A 16708-nucleotide genomic window follows, 5' to 3' on the forward strand; every position below is an offset into this window, starting at 1 on the left:
CCCACCTGACCTAAAATGGAGCAAAACTTCTACAGTGTCACTTTCTTGCACATGTAGAGAATTTGCTTTCTTATACAAGTACTTCCTAAACTTAGACAAAGGCTAAGCACTCAAGTATTGTCTCCACTTATTTATAATCATCCTCTTTTACTAAAACCAATGAGAACACAAAACCTTCCCAGAGGCCTCCAGGAATTGCCTTACACAAACAATACGTGGAAAAACCTGGGTCACTAACACTAGGCTTACATCCAACTTCCTTCATGCACATCCTCTCAGTTAAGGGGTTGACATAATTGCCTCAGGCTTTTGAGCAGGTGTGATACTCAGATGACTTTGGATGATTGTTTCAGAGCCCGGGGAAGAAAAAAAGCAACTGGTCCTTTTATAAAACTGGTCTTTAAGAATAAAAGGGACAAGAGGATGTTCACATTGGGACTTGATAGTCTCTAAACAAGACAATTTCCAAGTGGCATTGAGACGCTGGCAGACAATCAATTCCAGGTCTACACTCTGTCCATCTCATCTAAAGTAGAGCAGTAAGAGCCCATGTTCAGCATAATAGCCCTGAACCCTGAGGGATCTTCCATCTTCATCCAACTCGTCAATTATTTAGTAAGTCCACTTCAGTGGAGTCACTAAAGCAGCCAATTAGGACATATATTGTATAGTAGTTCCTTCAAAAACTGAACAAAAAAAACAAAAACAAAAACACCTTTTTTGTTTAATTCTAAAGGTAACAAGAAATAGATGAAGTCCAGCTTCCTTGTTCCCCAATTAGTGAAGGTTTCCTGGATGTTGAATTGAATCACTTGTGTCTCTGATGTTTGGGAAGGCAGACTGTCTCCTTTTCTCTCCTGTTGTCTGGACAGCCCTAGATGTACTTAAAAAATAGATATCACTGATGAAATCATGTCCCAACAAGTAAACAAAGATCCAACCCACCTCGAGGTAGCTGAGGATGCAGTATTTCTGGGCTCTGTCCAGTCCACAGGTGGAAGAAGCCGTGAGCTGCCCACTGCGACCTACCAGGAGATCGCCGGTGGGGGGGACAGGCACCTCTGCTGCATTCATCTTGAGCTTTCACGTAACTGAGCAACCCTTGAAAACATGATAGAAACAGGACACATGAGGCAGTCTAAGGGTCGTAGAAGGCTTAAAGAAGTGACTGGTTAAGTGGGAGAGTTAACAGCCCACCTATTTTTAATACTAGTTCTGTGATCATGAAGACCCTAGTGGTGGATACTGTTGGCACCTGCAGTCTGATGGAAATCTCTTAGCCTGGGAGGTTAGGCCATCTGTGCTCATGTCCCCCCCTGGATCAGCTGAAGCCAGCGACTGATGGATGCATGGTTCTAAGCCATTGCCTCAGGCTGGGATCCACTCTGTAATGCAGTTTATGCTCAGAGTCTCTTCTGGGAGGAGGCTGAAGCCGGACTCCTGCTGGGACCCCATTCTGGCTCCACAGTTCTCACTCTCTCCCTCTTCAGAGCACTCCCTCAATAAATTACTTGCATACAAATCCTTGTCTCAGGCTCTTCTTCTAGGAAACCTGACCTTAAACAACCTGCATTCACTGGAAATTCTCTACATGTCATTTTAGGGCAAATAACAAAGACAAATACACAGATATGAGAAAGGAGAGTCCTAATCATGCCTCTTATATCTGTTGTTCCAACCTGGAGGAAAATCAACTGGAGAAATTAAGAAATCCTTGGGAAATAACGTTCTCTTAAGATGTGTAAATTCAGTTGACCTCCTTTTGCAATCTGGAGTGCTGGATTCAGACACACCATGGAACAGATCATGTTTCTTTGGGATAAAAGATGGCACAGATGGAATTCCAGACTATATAGTACACTTAGCCCTTGGTACCTGCCATCCAACAGATCTGTCATGAAGGGTTCAGTCACAGAGCATTAAAGGGCAGCTATATCTCAACTGTCACAATTCTCTACTTTTCATGAGAAACCTCTGAGATAATATCCTTAAAGGTTGGTTTAAAAATGATTTTTACAGTTCTGTTTGTCTTAAAATGTTAAATTCTGAGTTAATATAACTTAAATCTCTATATGTGAATGCAGGATGGGTAATCCACACTATTTCTTGCCTGCACAGCTTGTCTGCTTTATTCCTTAATGTTAAAGTTACACACTTATAACCCATAACATATTAGTAGATTTTGTTTTACTGTTGGACAGAATAAAAGAAAGCAAAAATCTTACTGGGAATAAGGTCTAAACTGAACACGCCCTAAAACTAAATACATTATGCTAAAGCTATAATGTCAGTCCTCTATTTTATGGATAGCTATTTATAGAAATAGTTACACTTCTTTTATTTTCTTTTTTGGGCTTCCCTTGTGGCTCAGCTGATAAAGAATCTGCCTGCAATGTGGGAGACCTGGGTTCGATCCCTGGGTTGGGAAGATCCCCTGGAGAAGGGAAAGGCTACCCACTCCAGTATTCTGACCTGGAGAATTCCATGAACTGTAGAGTCCATGGGGTCGCAAAGAGTCAGACACGACTGAAAAACTTTCACTTTCATACTTCTTTTAAAAGCATATTTGAACAGGACAGAATTTTTAAAAATTCAATTAAATGGTTAGAATTCTTTTTTCATTTTGCTTCTTAAGGCCAAAATCTAGGAACTAGTTTTCTCTTGATTGCAACTCAAACTGCAGACAGGATAATTTTGCAGAAATAAAACAGCCTCTGGATTGAAAGACACAGGACCCACAAGAGCTAAAACAATTTAAAAAATATTTCTACTTGATATTAAGGTTTACTATGTATCCACAGTAAGCAAGAAAATGTAATATTGGTGGAGAGACAGACCCATAGATTAATAGAATAGAGACCTTGGAAATAGACCTACACAAATACGATCAACTGATTTTTGAGGTTCAAAAGGTGGATGAAAGACAGTCTTTCAACAAGCAGTGCTGAAGCAGTTGGACATCCAGAGGCAAAAAAATGAACTATAACCAAAACTTCACACTGTATACAAATATTAACAAAAATGGACCGTGGACTTAAAAAGTAAAATATAAAACTCCTACAGACACATAGGAGATTTGGGCAATTTAGGACTAGGCAAAGCATTTTTAGAATTGACAATAAGAGTATGATTCATAAAAGGAAAACTGGTAAACTGGAACCTCATCAAAATTAAAAACTATGAAGAGGTAGAAAAGCAAGGAGACTATAATTACCAATTATATATCTGACAAACCTCTTGACCTAGACCATATAGTGTTAGTCGCTCAGTCATGCCAACTCTTTGCAATCCCATGGGCTGTAGCCCGCCAAGCCCATCAGGCTCCTCCGTCCATGGGATTTTCCAAGCAAGAATACTGGAGTGGATTGCCATTTCCTTCTCCAGAGAATATATAAAGAGCTCTCAAAACTCAACATTTAAAAACCAATCCAATTAGAAAATGGCAAGCAGCATGAATAGACATTTCACTGAAGGAAACACATAGATGGCAAACAAGCACCTGAGAAGATGTTCAGCATCATTAGTCACTAGGGAGATGCAAATCAAAATCACAATAGTACTACATAACCATCAGAATAGCTTTAAAAAAAACCAAACAAACTGGTAACTCCAGCTGCTAGAGAGGATGTGGAAAAACAGGATTACTTATACACTGCTGGTAGGAATATAAAATGAAACAGTCATTCTGGGGGAAAGTATGGTAGTTTCTTATAAAGCTAAGCATATGTTTATCATACAATCTAGCACTTACACTCAGGTAATCATCCCAGAAAAATTAAAACTTCTATTCACACAAAAAACTGTACAGCATCTTTATAATAGCCCCAAACTGGAAAGAACCTAGATGCCTTTCAATGGGTAAATGGTTAAGGTTTCCCTGGTGGCTCAGATGGTGAAGAATCTGCCTGCAATGCAGGAGACCCATGTTCAGTTCCTGAGTTGGGAAGATCTGCTGGAGAAGGAAATGGCAACCCACTCCAGTATTCTTGCCTGGAGAATTTCATGACCGAGGAGGTGGGCTACAGTCTATGGGGTTGCAAAGAGTTGGACACGACTGAGAGACTCTTACTCATTAAGTAAAGTGTAGTCTGTCCATACCATGGGATGGTACTGAGCAGTAAAAAAGGAAGGAATCATTGATGCATACAACACTGTGGATGAATCCCCAAGGAATTACAGTGAGTAAACAACGCCCATCTCAAAAGGTATGTGCTGCATATTTCCATTTCTGTAATGATGAAATTATAGAGATGGGTAACAGATTCATGGTGGCCAAGGGTGACAGAGGCAGGGAGGAAGGGAGCTGGATGTGGATATAAAAGGGTATTACTAGGGAATCCTTGAGTTTGAGAGAGCTCTGGGAGTTGGTGATGGACAGGGAAGCCAGGCATGCTGCAGTCCATGGGGTCGCAAAGAGTCAGACACGACTGAGTGACTGAACTGATGGGGGGAATCCTTGAAGTGATAGAACTATTTTCTGCCTTAACTGTGGTGAGGGACTCATGAATAGGCTTTTGATAAAACTGCATAGAATTAAATATATAGACATACACTCACACATACATGAAAGGGAACATGTAAAACTGGGGGACTCTAAATAAGGTTAATGGACTATTTCAGTGTCAGTTTCTTGGTTGTATATTGTACTGTAGTTACTCCAAGTGCTATCATTTGTAGAAACTGGGTAAAATGGGGTCTCTCTGTATTATTTCTTACAACTGCATGGGAATCTGCAATTATCTCAATGCAAAAAATTTTTTAAAAACCAAACAATTCTCTCTCTCCTCAAAAATCATCCCCATCGGCCTCTGGATGGTGAATCATGTAAATCTCACACTCTAAAATAATGCACACAGGATGGGTTCCAGTTGCTCCTGTATATTATTCCTTTGAGACAAGAGAATTGATGACAAATCCTGTTTTAAGCAGACAGAGGTGGGAGGGATGAGCCTAAAAGGAAAAATAATTACCATACTGTGGAATAAGCTTGCTTTTTCCTCAGCTTTTTTGATGGTAAAAGTAAGAGTTTTCTTCATGGACTTGTTTTGCATTTAATGGATTACTTTCCTCCAACTTGCCCTCCAAAACTGCAGGCTATTGAAAAATATTCTTTCTCTTGTGTACACATTTCCCACATCTATTCTGTTCATCTGGTGATTTTGTGATTATTATCAGGCATTAAACATATGTAGATCACGGTTCTACAGCTAAGAATATGGTCCATAATGTCTCCTTCCCCATAGGTTACCAAACGTCACTCTTGGGAATTTTCCATCTTCCATCTCCTTGTAAAGATGATTATACTACAACAAAGCGTGACATTTCTTTCTCTTTGAGACATGGTAAGTTCTCCTCATACACTTTTAAAATTTTATTGTATAATAAATGATTCTAGCTTGGTTAAGATGGATTCTTTCTTTTTATTCACCCAACAATCCAAACCCAAAGTTCCTTTTATTTCCTAGAATTGGCATCAAGGATAAACACCTAATTTGAAGTTTGGACTCAACAGACAGAGGCTTTTTCAAAAAGGTCAGGTATAAAATCTCTGCTAGTGCTGCATGTGGACTAGCTAAGATTTCCCTCCCAGGGATTTATTCTTTTAGACAAGTTTCATCCTGAATTATTTCACTGGAATTGTTACCTTAGAGATTAAACATGTTTTTATAACCTGACTTGGCCAAACTTTTTTTAATCAGGTATGTACTTTTCAGAAATAAAAAGTATTCCAAGACTTTGGGAAATGGAACTATTATTCGTGTAATATTCTATAGTCATATATGAACTTTTGATCTAAAATACTTGGCAGAAAGAGGCTAGAAACATTAAGTAGTTAAAGCTTCATGCCTGAACATAGACTCAGAAATATCCTTCCTGGATTAAAGCTTTCAACTGCCAAGTTATTACATGAGCATTAGGTTGGAAATGATTCAGAGAAAAATGATGTTTCAGTCTCAGAAAACCAATGTATTGCTCAAAAATTACATACAAGTTGAGGACAGGATCTTATTAAAAATGAATTTAGGAAAGCTGGTGATTTAGAGAAAATATACAGTAAATTTTCTGTAAAGTCAAGGGTCATTTTATAGATATAACCATTACTATTTGATCTTGGTAACTGTACATTGTTACAATTTTCTTAAACACATGCAATGTTTTCATCTACTTTAGAATTCACTTCAGAGTTCAGAAGCTATAAACATACACATTTGTTTACATACTCACTTACATTACTATGAGTGAGAAAACATGCAAAGGATGCAGATTGGATAAGATGTGAACTTTGTAAACAGTTCCCCAAACTGGGGACCAATTTTATGACTCTATCTCTTTATCTTCCTGTGCCAGAATGCAAGACAGGGGGTTTAAATAGGCTTAGGTATTTATATAAATGCCCGTGGTTGAACTATGGGCTTCCCAGGTGGCTCAGTGGTAAAGAATCTGCCTGCCAATGCAGGAGATGCAAGAGACAAGAGTTCAATCCCTGGGTTGGGAAGATCCCCTGGAGGAAGGCTGAGTGGACGTTGAGGGAGAAGAAGTGTCTCCTGATTGAGGAGGCCTCTCTGAGATGCTGTGGGGAGGTTTAGAACTTTGGCAAGGTGTGAGTAAGTTACCCTGTGGACGGTCTGGGAGAAGATGCTGTGATTGGTTGCTTCTGGTTTTGAATACTGGTTTAATCCCTAAGAGAACAACCAAAGCAGATGTAGATGGGGACTTCCCTGGTGGTCCAGTGGTTGGGATTCTGTGCTTAGTCTCTTGACCAAGGTGTGGGTTCAATCCCTGGTCAGGAGACTAAGAATCCTGCATGCCCACAGAGTGGCCAATAAAACCCTATCCCCCCAAACAACAATAAAAGAGATATAGATGAAACCAACTCTTCTCGGCCTCTCTGAGGCCAGACCTAAACTTCCTACTCCTGAGGGGGTGCAGACCAGTGAATCTCCTCTTGCACTGGCTGGTAGCTCATCACTGAAGCAGAAAACTTTTTACAGAGAGCAAATGAACATTTACCATCTACTGCTGTTCTTTCCTTCATGACCAGTCAAGCCAACTAAGAATTTGTCTCAGCGTTTGGGAATTGTATGGAGAAGGAAATGGCAACCCACTCCAGGATTCTTGCCAGGAGAACTGGGCAGAGGAGATTGGCAGGTTACAGTCCATGGGGTTGCAAAGAGTTGGACAAGACTGAGCTACTATCACTCACTCACTTGGGAACTGTAAAATTAAAAGAGATTCTTCGAGTCTGCTGCCATGAAGAAATTCAGCATGAATCTTTGAAGAGAAGATTCTAATCAATTTAGATGGTACTCACCCAAAGTAGGGCTGTTACAGACACAAAAAGTTCAGGATCAAAGAGAATAATTGTTGGAAACCTCTTCTCTATGACTAATGTAAATGATTCTCAGCTTATTAAAGACTGCACAGTCATGGAGAACTTGGCCTTTTAGCTCAGAGCTGCTACTTACTCAGAAGAGAGAATTTTGCCTATAAATTCTTTATGAGATGTCATCACTGGGTTAAGTGCAACATTCAAAGCAGAGCTATTTTTAAAAATTAAAATGCATTGTATTTGTAAATTAAGAATCTGAAAGTATTTTGCTCTTTTAGTGTCTTTATTTATCTGCTGCCGTGAATACTCCATTAAAGACTGACAGAAATAGCTATGTGTGGATACTAGCCATGTTTGAATGAAACTTTCTGGTTGCTTGACACAATTATACAACAGAAGAGTCATGAGAATATGTGTTAGTATAGAAACAAGGGGTGGATATGTTTAAACCTATTTTCAGTAATATTTTAGAACAATTCAATACAAACAGAAAATGGATTTTGACATTACTCACCAAGGTGCAAAAGAAAGGTCACTTGAAATTGCATTCTTTTGTCAGGAAAAAATTAAATTCAATTCTGCTAGGTTTAGGGGGGAATAAAAGGAAGGTAAAGTCAGTAACTGATAGAATCAAAAATTGTCATCAATTTCAAGTGACTTAAAAACTTGTCTGATGGTCTTTCTTTGGGTACTTATCCTTTAGTCTTCTTTTTCTCTCCTTTTAAAAACCTAAGTGAATAGTTAATTTACAATGTTGCATTAGTTTCAAGTGTATCTGATGGTTCTTTGAGACACAAAAATACCCACAGTGCCCAACTCCTTAAATAATAAGTGTATATACTTTTTGGCAAATATTTGTTTTCTAGTTTTTGAAGTCACAGAATGTAATCATTAATCTATTTTGTCCATTTATTTAGAAAAAACTTTAATTATACAACGAACATGTGTACTTACTGTTGAAAAAATAGAAAAATCAGAAGGCAAAATTGAATTGTTACCCATTGAACTACCGTCCAGAGAAAAGTAGTTAATATCTGGCTCTGTGTTTTTCCATACTTTTTTGCTTGCATATAAATATTTTCCAAAAGTGATACAATACTGCATGCTTGCTTCAATCTATACATCCCAAGCATCTTTCTGTATCAATAAAAACATTTTTACCTCAGGGAATTTCCACCTACAGAAGGACATCAGGACCATTGAGGGGCTTCCACGAACCCAATTTGTGCCCCTCTTTGTAGATTCAGCTATGTCCCTCTAGACAGAGGGCCCGCACCAGTCACTGTTGTAAGGGACCTTGACACAGATGGAAGTACCCATGGGCTTCTGTGAGATGGGAAGAGAGGAAGTGAAATGCTCTCCTGTACCAGTATTTTAAATGACTGGATGGTATACTCCTGAATGCAGGAACCGGAGTTTAACAAATGCTCTACAGGTTGACATGTACTTCCTTTCTTATATTTTCCTGTTACAAACATTTTTGCCAAGTCTTTGTTCATATCCTTAACTACTCCTCAGGATACAAAGTGGAAACACTGGATCAAAGCGTGTACTTATGCTTGTGTGTAAATGAAATGTTGATGCTATTATCAACAGCCACATGAAAAGTTTGTCCCAACATATACTCTTACCAACAGACTATGGGAACAACCATTGGCCTGAATATAAATTTTTAAACCTTGTCAATTTAAAAAGCAAAAAAGTATACCTCATCATTATTAATGTTTTTGCTAGAAGAGTAGTGAATATAAAATATTTTTCATGTACTTATAGGTGAGGATTTTTTTGAATACAGCTCCCTGTGTTATGAGTTTTTTTTTCTTTTGACATTTTCTTCTTCAAGGCTTTTCCTAGTGAGTTTTTGGTTTCTCCTGCTAGTTCCACATTTCAATCCCTCTAATCTTTCTTTCATTCCCTACCCTGCAGCATCAATACAGCATTTCCTACTTTCTGAACCCTTTTCTCATGCAGATTCCTTTGCCTTAAATGCCACTCACCTGAACTTCAATGCCAGCCTCTTTACAAAGTTTTTTTTAGGGTGTTTTGAAATGACTGACTGTAGGCAAATTTCCCATTCTGTCATCCAAGCTCTTCACACGGCTTGGGGTTCATTTTGCATCTTGAATGCTATATGGAAATCACTCACTGAGAAGCAAACTCCCTGATGTGTCCTTATTTGAAAATAAGCTCTATCTGCTTTAAAAGTTTGCAATTTTGGACTAATGATCTTACACAAAACCTTGCAAAGTCCTACAGGAGAATCCAGAATGGAGCCTTAGGAAGGTTCATTGCTGCGGGCCACCTGAATCTGGGCTTTTTTTTTTTTTTTTTAGGTGATACTTTCTTATGGTTTTCTTTTCTCATTTAGGGCTGGTCAGTTACCCAGCTACACTTTTGATAACATGAAATTCCCAAATCTGATGTCCTCTTGGATTCACGACTCCAGCCTACATGCTACTTTCATTCTAGATATGCACAAACATTAACAGAGTGATTATCCTTTTAATAAGAATGGGCAATATAAACCAAGTTTGAAATTATTATTCTCTATAATTAAATAAATCAAATTCAGTGAGACAATAATTTTTACGTGCCTACTACTCAGGGCTTGAAATATTCTAGGCTGAGTGGATGAAGGTAATTAAAGTGCTGCATAGGAAATATAATGGCATACCTTTTTCTCCCCAGTGGGAATCCATTCACAGACCAGATTCCAAACTGAAAGACTGCTTCCAACTATAGACCATGGACTAAAATTTCCCTTCTTTGCAAAGATGGGAGGGATGCAGACTGCAGAATTCTAAAGACTCAGATTTAGAAAGAAAGGAGGCAAAACTGCATTGCTGATGGCAGGAGGAAAAGAACACATGAAATACCTTTTGCAGAGCATATGGAGGGAACAGAACTTCCTCTGTGATGAAAATGAACCTCTGGGAATTTTCTCAGTCCAAGAGTTACCATTAAGTATTAACAAAGCCATGATAGGAAGAAGTGAACTTCCCAGCATAAATCAGCTGGTTCAAGAGTGACTTGCCCCAGGGAGGAGGAGGAGAAGCAGACGCAGATCCAGACTGGATCAGAATAGATACCCTTCTCTTATCAATAATTGCTTATGGATTTTCATCAGTTTCTCAGTGAGGGAATGAATGACAGAATCACAGAACTTATCTGATCACTGGTAGTAGTGGTAAAGAATCTGCCGATGCAGGAGATGCAACAGATGTGGGTTTGGTCCCTGGGTCGGGAAGATTCCCCTGGAGAAGGAAATGGCAACCCACTCCAGTATTCTTGCCTGGGAAATCTCATGGACAGAGGAGCCTGGTGGTCACAGTCCATGGGGTCACAAAGGGACACCACTGAGCACACGTGCACACTCACACACACACACACACACTCATCTGATCATCTCCTGCCTGTTGAGTGCCTCCACTTAGAGCAGCCAGTCATAGCCCTGGCTGTACCTTAGAAACACCTGGGGAGATTCTTTTTTCATGAGTTCTCTTAAAAATATTTATTTTATGATAAAACACACATGAAATTCACCATCTTAACTATTTTAAAGTATACAGTGTAGTGGTCCTAAGTGTACTCACACTGTTACACACCCCATTTCTAAAACTCTTCTCAGCCTATAAAACTGAAACTCTGTTCCCATTATTGACCTGTCATCCCCTGTCCCCCAGCCCCACTCTACTTTCTGACTCTATTGAAATTGGCTACTCTAGGCATTTCATATAAGTACAATCGTGTGGTAGCTGTCTTTGTGACTCTTATTTCACTTAGCATAATGCCTTCGAGGTGCATCCATGTTATAGCATGTGTCAGAATCTCCTTCCTCCTTAAAGCTGAATGGTGTTTCACTGTTTGTACCGAGGCAGATTTTTTTTTTTAAAACAGTCAAGGCTCAGGTTCATCTTAGACCAATTCAATCAGAATTGCTGGGGGTGGGATCCAGGCATCAATGTGTTTACGATGCTCCCCAGAAGATTCTATATATGTAGCCAGATATATATAGCAGATATATGCAGATAAATGCCATCTTGAATGTCATATGGAAATCACTCACTGAGATGTATACTTACTGTGGCATACTTATTTGGAAATAAACTCTATCTAAACATCTAAAACCAAAACATCTAAAACTCATTAGTTAGTCCCATATACAGGCTTGCCTCTTGAATTCCATTCTCAGAGAATTGTTAAGCCTGGGGAGCTTTAACAACCCCACTGCCCATAATATTCCACACAAATTAAATCAGAATATATGATGACACAAATAGATGGATAAAGATACATTATGTTCTTGATTTGGAACAGTCAATATTGTCAAAATGACTATATTGCCAAAGGAAATCTACAGATCCAATACACTCCCTATCAAATTACTAATGGCATTTTTCACAAAACATTTTAAATTTGTATGGAAACACAAAGACCCCAAATAGCCAAAGCATTCCTGAGAAAGAAAAACAGCTAGAGAAATCAGACTGTCTGACTTCAGACTACACTGCAAAGCTATAGACATCAAAACAGTATTGTACTGGCACAAAAACAGAAATATAGACCAATGGAATAGGATATAAAGCCCAGAAATAAGCCCAGACCCCTACAGTTAATTAATCTGTGACACAGGTAGCAAGAATATACAATGGAGAAATGACAATATCTTCATTAAGTGGTGCTGGGAAAATTGGACACTTACATGTAAAAGAATGAAATTAGAACATTCTCTAATACCATACACAAAAATAAACTCAAAATGGATTAAAGACCTAAATGTAAGGCCAGAACCTATAAAACTCTTAAAAGAAAACAGGCGGAACATTCTTTGACATAAATTACAGCAAGATGTTTTTCAATCCACATCCTAGAGTAATGAAAATAAAAACAAAAATAAACAAATGTGACCCAATCAAACTTAAAAACTTTTACACAGTGAAGGAAACCATAAACAAAACAAAAAGATAACCCATGGAATGGGAGAAAATATTTGCAAATGAAGTCACCAGCAAGGGGTTAACCTCCACAATATACAGACAGCTCATGCAGCTGTACATCCAAAAATCCCAGATGACCCAATCAAAAGATGGGCAGAAAATCTAGACATTTCTCCATAGATGACATACAGATGGCCAAAAATCACATGAAAATATGTTCAACATCACTGATTATTAGAGAAATGCAAATCAAAACTACAACGAGGTATCATCTCATACCCGTCAGAATGGCCATAATCAAAACGTCTACAAAGGATAAGTGTTGGAGAGGGTATGGAGAAAAGGGAACCCTTCTTACAAGGTGGAAACGCCAACTGGTGTGGCCATTATGGAGCACTATATAGAGGTTTCTTTAAAAACTAAAAAGTGAACTACAATATGATCCAGCAATCTTATGCCTTGGCATATATCTGCAGAAAACCATAATTAGAAAAGACACATGCACCCCAATGTTCATTGAAGCACTATTTACAATAGGGAAGACATAGAAGCAATCTAAATGTCCACTGACAGATGAATGGATACAGATGTGTTATATATATATGAGGAAATGTTACTCATTTACAAAAATGAACATAATAATGCCACTTGCAGTGACATGGATAGACCTAGAGACTGTCATATTGATTGAAGTAAGTCAGACAAAGACAAATATCATGATATTGATTGTAGCTAGAATCTAAAAAAAAGTGGTACAAATGAACTTCTTTACAAAACAGTCACAAATGTAGAAAACAAACTTAGGGTTACTGAGGGGGCAAAGGGGGTGGAGGGCTTGACATATGCTCACTGCTATATATAAAATATATAACTAAGATTCTACTGTAGCACAGGGAACTCTACTCAATCCTTTGTAATGACCTAGGTGGGAAAAGAATCTAAAAAAAGAGAGTGGATATATGTATAACTGTTTGACTTTGCTATACAGCTGAAACTAACACATTGTAAAGCAAGTATAGGCCAATAAAAATTAATTTAAAAAATAACATTGCAGGACCCAAACAAGAAGTTCAACACCCTTGGGCAGTCACCACCCCTGCCCCCTTCCCCTCAACAATCTGCCTCTTCCTGCAGCCCCTGGGAACTACTAATCTACTCTTCCCATATATTGGCCTAGTCTGCATACATCAAATAAATAAAGCCATTTGTGGACAATTTGTGGTCCTTTGTGACTGACTTGTTTCAATTAGCATGATATTTCTAAGATTCATCCATGTTGTAGCATGAATCAATACTGCACTATTTTTTTATGCTAAGTAATATTCCATTATATGGATATGCCATATTCTATTCATTCATCATTGGGTAGACATTCGGGTTTTTCCTATTCTTTGGCTATCATGAATAACGCTGCAATTAACGTTTATCTATAATTTTGTATGGATGCATGCTTCCATTTCTCTTGGGTAGGTACCTAGGAGTGGAAACATTCTGTTTTTTTTTTTTTTTTTTATGATTTTGTCTAAACCTTCCTATTAGATGTAAACCCTTAAAGGCAAATATTCATCTTTTAGCCCCTGGAAGTGCCTAGAAAAATATAAAAACTATTTGCTGACTTGAATTCATTGCAGCTTGCATTTTGGGGTTTAAAATATGTCAGTCTCTGACCTCAGCACTAAGTGACATATGGTTTTTCTAGCTTGATTTTAATTTACTGGTTATCCCACTAACTCCAGCTTCTCTGCCTTCACTGGAAGGCCTTGGCTGTGCCCTAGAGGTGCCCCTTAGTCTTGGTTTCAAAATGTTCGTGTAAATTGTCAGTCCTGGGTGTTCCCTGTTGCTAAACTTTTTCCTGCCTCTTCCTCCACAGTCTCTTTCTGTGGCTTCAAGTTCCTGATTTTCTCTATTATATGTGTAAATACTGTTTTCCAGAGCCCCACTATTAAACTGGGACTGTCTTTTAATCTGAAGATTTAAATAATGTGATAGGAAGCACTGGATGGTATAGAGGGCTAGAGATGATTACACAGTGCTACGTATTTTTTATATCACAGCTGGAAGACAGTCCTTGTCTCCATTTAGAACTGATCTTAGAACTATGCTTTGTGAAACAACCCTGAACCACATCCTGTGAAGGATTTACAGCTTTCAGGTCAGAAGAACTGGCCTGGGGCCCGAAGCACTCATCCTGTGGGGTTCTCCAGGGCCCAGTAGAATGATGGGTGGAAAATGGGCTGGGGTTCCCGCTTCCTTTCCTCTACCGAGATAATGGGAGTGGCCCCAAAGGACTGCCAACACGGGGGTTTAAAATCCTTCAGGTCTCTGAAATCCATGAGGCAGAGGTGAGTTAGTTCTGGTTGATTCAGGTGACTAAAAATATTCTCCCTGAAATGAACCAATAAAATATGATGAAGGGACAGAAATTATCCCCGATTTTCTTACTTCTCTGCGCTATACAGCAAGTGGACCCTGGACTTCCTGTTACCAATTTGATTCCTCGTATTTCCCCCTCACTCAATTCTCCCTCCTGGAATTGAGTCTCCTGCCTTCTCAGTGAACATGGATGATGGCTGATTTCTGCAATTACACTGGAATGCTTAAGCCTACAGCAGCTTGCCTCTTCTCCCATGCGCAGGGGTTCTCACAGGATTGGTTTTACCCCCCTGCAGAGCACATTTGGCAAGTGTCTGCAGAGGCTTCCCCTGGTCACAGCAGGGGAGGGGGATGCTACCAACACCCAGTGGGTGGAGGTCAGACATGCTGCCCAGTGAATATCCGACAATGCGCAGGGCAGCCCCAGCCCCGCTAACAAGGAACTGTCAGCCTCAACTATCAACAATACTGAGCTCTGAACCCCTGCAGGTGGCTTCAGTGCCCCTAGCTGAGGCCCCGCCACCCCACCTTTCCTCCCCTAAGTGATTCAGCCCTAGTCTTACTCCCAGTTGTCTGTTTCCCATTTTAGGTGATTGGCTTCAAAGGAGAAGAGTGTTACATAGTAAGCTGTGCTTCCCTGATGGTTGAGCGGGTGAAGAATATGCCTGCAAGGCAGGAGACAGAGGAAATGCAGGTTCAACCCCTGGGTCTGGAAGATCCCCTGGAGAGGAAATGGCAACCAGCTCCAGTATTCTTGCCTCGGAAATCCCATGAACAGAAGAGCCTCAGACAGAGAAGCCTGCTGGGCTACAGTACAAAGAGTCAGATAAAACTGAGAGACTAATCATGTATAGTGAGTCCACCAGCTTTTTAGAAGTTCTGTTATTTGCAATCATTTACCCAGTCATGATAAAACACCTCGGTGTACATAAAGCCCAATTCCAGGTATTGTGGTCATCTCATCCATACCTTCCTTTATCAAGCTACACATTTAACTGGTCCTGCTTTTCTGGTTGGTTTACCACATTGACATTTGCAAAGCCTCAGTGGGGCTACATGAAATTTTTTCTCTTGATAAACTCATTGGTAAGCTTAGTGATCTATGTATTAATCACATAGAAGGGGACAACAGAGACGGTTGAATGGCATCACTGATTCGATGGACATGAGATTGAGCAAGGTCCGGGAGCTGGTGATGGATAGGGAAGCCTGGCATGCTGCAGTCCATGGGGCCACAAAGAGTCAGACATGACTGAGTGACTGAACTGACTGAACTGAATCAGCAGGAATTAACATATTATTGCTTTTGGGGATGAAAAGCATGTCAATATAGTTACAAAGGAACTGGATGCATTTTGGTAATTGTTTCACAAAAGTTGCTAGATTATGCTGGTCTTAAAATGAGGAAGTGCTGTGATAAACAGGAAAACATATGAAACTGACAGTAACTAATTTTCTGGCCTTGCTAACTGGTTTTCATTACTGATTATGTACCAACTTTACCTCATTTGCCTTCAACTTGAAGATTGTGCTCAGGCCTATATCTTGTCCAAGAGTGTCCTCATTTTTTTGTCCAGACAGTTTGGATGAAAATAAATGAAAACATGAGAGGCATATCATGTCAAAGTGCCCAGCCGCTCAATCCACAGTGTGGACGCAAATCATATTCAGTAAATAGTCTCTGCATAGATAGTCCTGCATTCCACTCGTGTTTCTACTGCTGTTTCTTTCTTTTGAAAATGGTACAGTTATATATATAACACAGGGGATAATTTTAATAAATTTATAACATTATATACTTCCTTTGTGGCTCAGACAGTAAAGAATCTACGTGCAATGCAAGAGACCTGGATTCAATCCCTGGGTCGGGTAGATGCCCTGAAGAAGGGAATGGCAACCCACTCCAGCATTCTTGCCTGGAGAATCCCACGGACAGAGGAGCCTGATGGGCTACAGTCCGTGGGGTCTCAGAGTCAGACATGACCGAGCGACAGACACTACTACTACTAAACTTCTTTTTTGACTCACCTGAGTTATTGTATACATTTAAAGTCACAATTCTCATAGA

General features: G+C 39.4%; 1 protein-coding gene across 1 annotated transcript in view; it reads right to left on the minus strand.

The window, feature by feature from the left end:
• The window catches only part of LAMB4 (laminin subunit beta 4), a 103330-nt gene extending 95452 nt beyond the window's left edge, over window positions 1-7878 (minus strand). The window contains 3 exon segments of the mRNA XM_061165260.1: window positions 946-1051; window positions 1053-1101; window positions 7845-7878. Of these exon segments, the coding sequence (XP_061021243.1) occupies window positions 946-1051; window positions 1053-1101; window positions 7845-7878 (189 nt within the window).
• Between the last annotated feature and the right edge of the window lie 8830 nt (window positions 7879-16708).

This window comes from Dama dama, chromosome 18 (genome assembly GCF_033118175.1).
Source record: "Dama dama isolate Ldn47 chromosome 18, ASM3311817v1, whole genome shotgun sequence".
Lineage (NCBI taxonomy): Eukaryota > Metazoa > Chordata > Mammalia > Artiodactyla > Cervidae > Dama > Dama dama.